The 9,458-nt window shown below is 37.2% G+C and overlaps 1 protein-coding gene across 1 annotated transcript; it reads right to left on the minus strand.

Annotated features, from left to right (window-relative positions):
- Window positions 1–313: 313 nt before the first annotated feature.
- On the minus strand, window positions 314–8,633 carry LOC131463793 (nuclear GTPase SLIP-GC-like). Its single transcript, XM_058635830.1, has 16 exons — window positions 8,623–8,633; window positions 8,417–8,578; window positions 6,921–7,137; window positions 6,632–6,826; window positions 6,134–6,340; window positions 5,876–6,051; window positions 5,324–5,417; window positions 5,155–5,242; window positions 4,927–5,048; window positions 3,830–4,003; window positions 3,577–3,734; window positions 3,381–3,498; window positions 2,660–2,768; window positions 2,409–2,542; window positions 2,048–2,129; window positions 314–1,610 (listed from the first exon to the last, which is right to left on the minus strand). The coding sequence occupies exons 1-16, from the start codon at window positions 8,631–8,633 to the stop codon at window positions 1,525–1,527; spliced, it is 2,133 nt and encodes a 710-aa protein (XP_058491813.1). The 3' UTR covers window positions 314–1,524.
- Window positions 8,634–9,458: the final 825 nt, after the last annotated feature.

The following is a 9,458-nucleotide window of genomic DNA, read 5'->3' on the forward strand; positions in this document are numbered from 1 at the left end:
CTGATCATTCTCCACTCACTCTATCTATAGTAATGCCTGAGAAAATGGCCAGCATGTACAGGTGGCGTTTGAATCCGACCCTCCTTAAAAAAAGTGACTTCTGTAAATTTGTCAGGGATCAAATCAAACTATTCTGTGAAACAAACTGTCCTTCTTCCCCTAATAGTTTCATACTATGGGATACATTAAAAGCTTATTTAAGAGGACAAATAATCTCATGTACAAAAGGACTTAAAAAATCATATGTAGCAGAAGTGGAAAAATTAGAAAAGGAAATTCTTGGGCTGGAAAAAGACTTTCAGCAACATAGGGATAAGAAGATATACAGTTTATTGGTTCATGTATATCTTGAAATTGAAAACTGAAAAATAAAATATTCTTAAAAAAAGTAATGCAGGGGCCCCACAGCCCATGGGCCTAGGGTTGCCAACCATTACGTAAAATAAGGCAAGGCAAGATTCTTTGTATAGCGCCATTCTTACACAAGGCAATTCATAGTGTATTACAGAAGCAAGTAAATACATTGGAAACAAAATCAATTAAAAACAATTTAAACATTAAACCCCTCAAGAATCAAGAAGACAAAGAATTTTTTCATCTGTTCTGTGTTTGCCCTCCATGTGAAAATGAAATAAGTCACAGGGCTTACACTCCCACTCCCAAAGTGCTCTTTTACCTGTTCTTCCCATTTCATCTAATCCGTCCCCCTTTAACTCAGAGGTTAACTTAAAACTAATAAAACATTGGAATGTAATTTAAAATCCTTAAACATCATTAAACAAGCAGATGTGAACGTTAAAGTGGTTAAAATTGGCAATATCAGAAAAATATATATATATATATATGTATAAAAAAAATAAGGATTTGTTCCATATTTAAAAGACAAACAACATTTGGATTGAACAGAATGTTATTTTTGACAAGTCAGCCCAAAACCATGACAGAAAAAAATCCAGGTTAGTCCACTAATGAAGTTTGCACAATTGATAAGACGGAAAATAAAACCCTCCTCCTGCTGTCAGGCCCTCTCAGTCTGTCATTCATTACTATCCAGCAGAAAATGGACACTTTTAACTGATTGTCCTATTCGCTGTGAGTCCTGTGTATCGTAGCAACGGAGAAGCAACAAGATGTAAAAGTAAAAATGATTACAATCATTCCTTATTTTATCATGAAGAAGTTGGTGAGCCTACATGGGCCCCTGGGGCTGGGTCCATCCTCGTCCAATAACACAAAGCACAGAAAAAGCAGGTAAAAAGCAAACACGCTCACTTATCTCATAGTAATTATCATTTTTAAATTGTACATTAATAAAATGAAGCTGTGATTTATTTATCACACAATTATCTCATGGAAAGGGCTAATTTACCTACAATATAAGGTGATACAGAAACGGCATTAAAAATGGTCAGAAATGTTACAAAGTACAACTCTGCTCTTGTCAGGATGGTTTGTCACCTTTAAAAATGAGGTCTCCAAAGAAAAAGCTTGGGAAATATAACCCTCGAAGACACAATCCTGTCATCAGTTGGACGGCCCTGGTCGTTCTTCTGGCCTGCCTTCCAGGTGAGTGTAGTATTTGGTCACATTGTCAAGCTCTCCTGAAACATCTAAAAAAATATGTATGTTTCATTACATTACATTACATGTCATTTAGCAGACGCTTTTATCCAAAGCGACTTACAAGAAGTGCATTTAAACATTTGGGTACAAATAAGAGCTAGAAGTAAGTAAGAGCTTCAAGTAAATCAAACTATGAAGTGCTAGTCATAAGTGCGATAAATAGTTTTTTTTTTTTTGTTGTTGTCGTCGTCGTTATCGTCTTAGTCGAGGTAGAGTCGGAAGAAATGTGTTTTTAGTCGGCGGCGGAAGATGTGGAGGCTTTCTGCTGTCCGGATGTCGATGGGGAGCTCGTTCCACCATTTGGGAGCGAGGACAGTGAACAGTCTCAGGTTTCAGGTTGATTTATTAATTTCAGGCAGTAATAAATGTATTGAATTCTCAGTGATCCATGTATAAGAATTGATTGATTTATGCTGTTTTCTACCTGGGAATGAGTCGCTGTCTGTCTTGAGTGCCAGTTCAATAGATTCCATCAGGGTTTCCTCGAGTTTCTTCAGTATTTCCTCCTAATTCACCGTCATAATTAGCCATCATTACTTCATTATCACATACACAGCAACATAATGTGAATGATATGCATCAACTGTTGAGTGTTTTCAGATTGGTCAGAAGAATCAAAGACTACATTAACATGTGCAATGATAATATCACATTTATGACAGTGATGGAGAGTTTTCAGAGCAAGAGGAGCTTTAGCATATTCTACTTGATTAAAGTAAAAACATTTATGTAAATGATTACCTCAAATCATTGATAACAATACATATTACACAAAATGTACAAACCTTCAAAGCATCCAGTTGTGTCAACATGTTCATTTTAGCCATCTCAAACATTGTGTTCCTTGTAGCACGTACATGAGTCCGAATAATCTCCCTCATTTTTAACAGTGAGTCCTTTCCACGAATCTCTTTTGCTTCTGTAATTAAAAAAGTTTCCTCTTTTGTTGTTTGTCAAACTTGTTTCTGTACAATCATGATTAATATAAAGGTGTTTTACTGTCGTCGCAGGTTTTACATGAAATTATCTTGATTACCGTCATAGCATGTTTTCATGTTTGCCTCAATTGTGTCTGTCAGGCTGCTGTAGATCTTCTTCTTACGATCCCGGACGATTTTGTGGAGCTGTAGTTTGAGTTTGTCCTCCTGGAGAGAGAGAGAGAGAGAGAGAGAGAGAGAGAGAGAGAGACAAAGAGAAAGAGAGAGAGAGAGAGAGAGAGAGAACATGAAGTACATGTACATTCACACATGTTTTTGGATTGTGGGAGGAAAGTGGAGAACCCAATGTATGCTCTTCTTTCTGTTCTTCTCTACTTCATTTCCTCATCTTAAAAGACTATTAAAGAAAGTGACAGCATCCAGGGACGGCGTATTTCCAGGACAAAGACATTTTAGCTAAGTAAACTACTGATGACGTGTGTGGTTACTAATACTCCACTGGAGAAACCGTTTTCAGGCTTTACTCCGTAATATTTTACTTATCATTCTTTGCCACTATTTTCTGAAATATACAAAATGTGAAGAGGAGAAATTGTGCTTTTGCTTTACTTTAAGCAGATGCAAATTGTATTTGGCAATGCTCAGTTTCCCTTGTGTCCCCTCTGGCAGCCATGTTTTCAGTGAGCACATGTTCATCACTTCAAAAACCCAAACTATCTCTTTAACAATTGGGTTCATCATGCAGTACAGCCGTGAGGTCACTGTGCACTGAAGTCAATGTTTTATCGCCAACCTACACACACATTCACAATAGTTTACCTCTGTCTTGAGAAAAGTGAGTTGCAGTTTGACGTCATCGTGCTTTTGAATCAGCGTCTCTGTGTTCAGTGAAAACTCTTTGATGACATTCTTGAAAGGTCCAGAGTTGCTTTCATTTCTGAAAAATATCAAATGCTTTTGGTATGAACGTACATAACCGTGGACTTTCTTACGTCCTCATTAAGTAACAACTCACGGGAAGGTCTTCTTGAATTCTGCATCAATGCTGTCAGTCAGATGTGAACTTAACTTCTCATTCAAGTTTTTAGGTTTCCCTTTCTTTGATTTGTAGGCACCATTGTTCTGAACTACATACTTCAGTATCTTGTGAAAGCTGCTACCCGATGTCCTTGCCTGGGACAAAACAAACAGAGTGCAATTAAAATCAATCAAGTGCAAAAAAAAAGATTATATTAGTTAAAATATATAATTGGGACACCGGTACATACAGGCTCTAAAATGGACTTCATTGTTTTGTCACATAAACGTAGTGATTCTTCAAGGCCCTCTGCAAGGTGTGATTCAAAAGCTGAATGAGCCTCTTCCACAGACTTTTTGACTTTGTCAAGTTCATCTCTCATCTTCTCTTCAAGCTCCTTACACACTTCTGCTTTTTTACCAGCCTGAAAGTGGAAAAAAATAAAAGAAATGAATTAGTAAATCAATCCATTTGGTCCAATGAAGAATGTTTATTGCAGTATCGCTAGGGCAACAAATAGAGGCTTTTAAAGATGAATGTCTATTAAAACTGGGTCATCTATGTAATAGACATGTGAAACACAGCAAGTGCCTTTTTGACCGAGAAAGGCAGAAAAATGTCATGTTGGCTCATGAAGATGACCGACAACAATTCCCAGCATGCACTGCGCTCGCTGCCCCGTGAGAGTCTTGCTGTCTCAAGCTTAGAAGCAGACAGGGCTAGTTGTGTAAACACACAAACCCCCACGAGGAATTAAATATGTAATAAAAATAAAAATACAAAACAAAACACTAGTTTTCACTGAAATGCAGGTCTTTTCTCTTACAGTCATATCAGTTTGAAAACTACATTCAATCATTGTGGTTCTCAGTTTACTCTGCAGAGCAAGAGCCGGGTTAGCATAAGTGTTAGCAAAGATGGCGGACACTGTTTACATTCTGGGACTGAAGTCTCGTCCCCCTAGAGGTGAGTCTAAAAAGTTCAGACCTTGAACCTTGACTCAGCGTAGGGCAAAAATTGGAAAGGGAAAAAGATTGTGAAAAACTGAGGGAGGGAAGCACAATTTATAAAAAAAAATACTACTGCTATTCTAGCAATACAAAGCCACATGCAAATCAGTGAAGTATTCCTTTATTATGCTCATCATATGTCAACAATATTTCAACAAATAAGATCAAAAGTGTCTTTGAAACAAATTACAGACGATAGGTTTACTTCAGTTATGCAGCCTGTAACAATTTACCACACTTTAACTGCTATGCAGCAAGGTCCACAGACATGATTAAGATGTGTTTTTTTTATATTAATGGCATATAAAATGATCAATGACATAAAGATAACTCTTACCACTTCCATGCATCTGGTTCCTTGAATCAGAGACAAAATCCCACGAGCTCCAGACACATAGTTTAATGTCTCTGAGTGAGAGTCGTTCAGGTCTTTCAAAATATTCTGCAATCGCGGAATTTCTGTCAAAGAAATATGCTATCATTTGAAATACTTATACATAATATGTAATGTATACCACACTCAACATTTCACACAAACATCTGTTATGGAGAAATCTCTACTTACCGGTTTCATCTCGCTCAAGATATTTAGTCTTCAGAAACTCTTTGGAGCTCACTGTGAACACTTTGAAACAGTCATCACTGAAGTGTTTCTGGGGGAAAGGCCTGTGATTTTAGCAGGTTTCTAGTTGTAGTCTTTGTTTCAGATTTTCTCTGTTTTTAATGTAACGCACCTTAATTTCGTTTTCCTTGCTGAATTGTTTCATCACTCCACGTTTGGCTTTTTCGTTTCGTTCAAGCACACGATTACGAACTTCATCTCGTGACCTGCAAGAGATTTCAACCTGCAACTCAGTCTTCCTGGAACACTGAAACATCTGAAGTTTGGAGAAGAGTCTAGACATACAATCCTACTTAACAGAAAAAAACATGTCTTTGTTTCTTTAAATAATCTCACATCCCACAGTTCATGATTGTAGGTAAGCGTTGGAACGTAGGTGGACCGGTAAATCACTACAACAGACCAGTACAGTGTCTACATCACTGCAGGTGTTGTCTCAATGTAAGGGAACATCTCAGTGAAGCTTTGTGACCATCTGTTGTACACACTAGGTTCTATCTGCAAAGTAGTTTCAGAACCACGATATTATTGCTGTAACACTGACTTTCATTCATCATCACCGATCCCCAACATCTCTTAGTCTGATCAACATCAGCCCAGGATCAACAGAATGAAATGTTTTAGACAGATCATGGATTCATAAATCAAATCTTTCAGTACTTACTTAAAATCTGAATCATTAATTTGATCAGACTTGGTGCAAATGAAGTGAATGTGCTGACACTCGCCACCATTTCCCATAAGGCTGCTGGCATTTTCCAGGATCTCCCAAGATTCTTTCTCTGCTGTTGCTCGAGTAGTTTCAGTCACAATCCACACAGTGGAACAGTTTCCAACAATCTGCAGATGCATTACAGTCAATAAAAATACTGTTTCTAAACGAGATATATATAATAAACAGAACTGAAAGTAAACAGCGTACCTCTTTCCACATTTTATCTCTGCTTTTGTTACGATCCCCAGTTCCCGGAAGGTCCACAATTGTGACATGCTGAAGGAGGTCATTTCCAGGAACCCTGAGAGTCACACACTTCACTAACGGCCAATACTGTCTCTTTACTTCTTTACACTTTTCCACGTTGGAGTAATTTCTTGTGTATTTGACACATTTTTCTGCAAGTTCTTTAGCCTGTGATCAAAAATAAAATAAGGTTAAATTACACGATCTGTTCATACATGTATTCAAAGAGTTTTACTAACTGCAGAAAATAAGTACAAGTCTCAACTGAACTTAGTAAAAGTAACAGAGTAAATGAAAAGAAGTGATTTTGAGTAATAACAAACAATTGTGAAGTATAGATTTCACAGTTGACCACCATTATATATTATTATATGATGTATATTATATATATTATATTAATCTTTAGTGGATTCACATGGGTATCATCACAAATGTTAGTGTTAAAGAGGTTTTACTAACCGAGTCACATTTGATAATCTTCTTCCTTGACTGGAGAAATTCTGGAATTTCTTTGAAATATTTGTTGTCCATGCCGTTAGAGATTTCTTTCCAATCTTGTTCATACAGTGCTGAAATCTTTTCCTTAGTGGCACTATAATCATCATCATGCTCATCAAGAACATTTTCCATAGACCACAGTTCATCTTTCCACTCCTAAAATAAATGAAATTATTTGGAACAAATGAGTTGTGAAATGACATGTGATATCTGATGGTGAAAATGAAAAAGAGAAGAAGAACATACTCACCTCTGGCGTAATGAACTCAATGTGTGCCTCATATCTTTGTGTGTCCATGTTAGCCTCCAGTTTTATCATGACTGAGGTACATGCATCGACATCCCCAGACGGCAGAAGTTCCTTCTCCTCAATGACGGCATTTATCAAAGAGCTCTTTCCAGCTCCCGTTTTCCCAAAGACACCAACTAGTTCCCTTTTTTCTGTCATCAAATCTTTGATTTTATCTCTGTTGTACAAAATGTAAATATAGGTTAGGCTGACCATGGATTTAAAGAGTGGGATTTAGTCAGAACAGCAGAAAACAATTCATACAATCAGGTGATTGTACACTTAAAACTAAGTATACAGTAATTACTCTGCTTCAAGTTCGACGGAGCCCCTAGAGCAGGGGTCTCAAACTCAAATGACCTGTGGGCCACTGACGGTCTCGTCTGGTCAGTCGGGGACCAGTCAAGTAAAAAAAAAAAAAAAGCCCAACTTTTTTGGGAAAAGCAACAGTTGTGGTGGACATTATGAGCTCATATCAATTTTTTATTTTATTTTATGTATGCTATTGCCTCGTGTGAGCTTTTCTGTCTTTTATCCATTATTCTGTACTTTGTACACTTTGGTCCACTGTGTTTGTTTTTAAGTGCTTTACATATAAAGTTGGATTGGATCATTTCAAAATATAAGTGGTTGTTTTAATATGCAACAATAAAAAAAACATATTTATGATGCAAAATTAATCTATTCATTTAAAAATAAAAACATATAGAAATGACTCGTTACAACTTGATATTGTTTGGAGGGCCACATGAAATCGATTGGAGGGCCACATGTGGCCCCCGGGCTTATATATAAACTCAGCGGTAGAGCGGGTCTTGTTTCAACTGGAGGTTTGAGGGTTGGATTCCAGGCTCAACTAGTCTACATGCCAATGTGTCCCTGTGAAGACAATGTAACCCCATGTTTTATTTCTATTTCAGTGGTGTCCAAACTTTTTTTTAAAGGGCCAGATTCAATAATGTGAAGATTTCTGGGGGCCAATGGCCTCTCAGACCTTCTTCTAACAGTAAATGTTACAAATGAACTGTTTTATAATAATTTAATTTTCATTGTCACAATTATAATATTTAAATGGCAATGTAAGCAAATCTAAGTGATTTGCTTACAGTGAAAAATCTGCCTTTCGTTCACGTTTGGAGTCAAGTAACGTAATAGACCCAGAGGTGGGTATTGAACATGGGACAGGGTTTTAAAGAACAAGCCCTGACCGGCTGACCTAAAAGGGACTGAAGCTGACTTCCTGTCTAAGTCCCTAATAGGCTATAAATCAAAGACATTTAAAAAACTTATTGCGAGGCATCTCAAAACTGCCCCCCAAAAAAACAATCTCACTATGTCCCTTGAGGGGCGTGGTAAAGTTCTACCAAATGGAAATAATTTCCCAAAGTTTTACACACTGGAGCTTAAGTGTATTGTGTTACTCTTACTTTTCTTCATACAGAAAACATAATACTTACTTCAGGAAAGCGTTGAGCCTTGTGTTGTCTTTATTTTGTAGTTTCTCGGTGACAAAATCCATTGTGCGTCTCACACCAGCCCGTATGACGCTTTCTATCAGAGTGAAAATAAAGAGCTGTTGGAATGGAATAATGATAAACTCTGAGATTACAGCCACTGAGCTAAAACATCACATGTTATTAATGCTCATATGTAGCTTTGGTACAGGTAGTACATGGTTGACTGCTCTGATTGGACACTGGCCTACTATTAAAAAAGGATTTTCTGTGGCCAATATAAAGAAAACAATACTGGACAATGACATTTTGACATTTGTGGGTTGCTATTGCGGAGAGTGGTAGCATGAATAACTGAAAATGAATCTGGTGAAATGACACATTGACGTTTCCTGGGCGTCTCCTCCTTAGGATCCAGCAGTCTCTTCCCTTATTGAAGAGAAAAGTTTGCTGCAGTAGTCTCTCCCAACAATAAATCTTTGACACATTACAGACGTTTAATCAAAGCAAAACTATTACTGCCTTGAAAACACAAACTAAACCTTCATATGAGGTCATATATCATATAAGATATACAGATATTTCACCTGGGTCATCTCTGTCTCTGGTGGATGGAACCTGAGGATGAACATGATGTTACTTGACTGTTAGATCAAAAAACATATCATACACATCATATGTTGTTTAACAGAACAAACTCATGAACACATGAAGTCATGCCATGAATCAGAAAAGACCAAACAAGTGATCAGTGTTGATTTGCCTCAGTGAACAACAGTTAAATCATCGTGTGCACAGATTTATGCACCAAAAGCATATGAATGGAGAATTAGGGAACATTTGCTAATTTCAAGCCTCTGCGATTCAGTGATATCTTTATATGAGAAGAATCAGGTGTTTAGACTGTAGATGGAGCATACAGCCATGTCAAAACCTGAGCAGGCATTAAATAGAATCTCTCTCTCCACAATTAATGGCTCAGATGACTATTATATACTACATGTGGCGAGATGACTGTATTCATTTGTCTACAACTTACTGGAGG

Source organism: Solea solea, chromosome 8 (assembly GCF_958295425.1).
Source record: "Solea solea chromosome 8, fSolSol10.1, whole genome shotgun sequence".
Classification (NCBI taxonomy): domain Eukaryota; kingdom Metazoa; phylum Chordata; class Actinopteri; order Pleuronectiformes; family Soleidae; genus Solea; species Solea solea.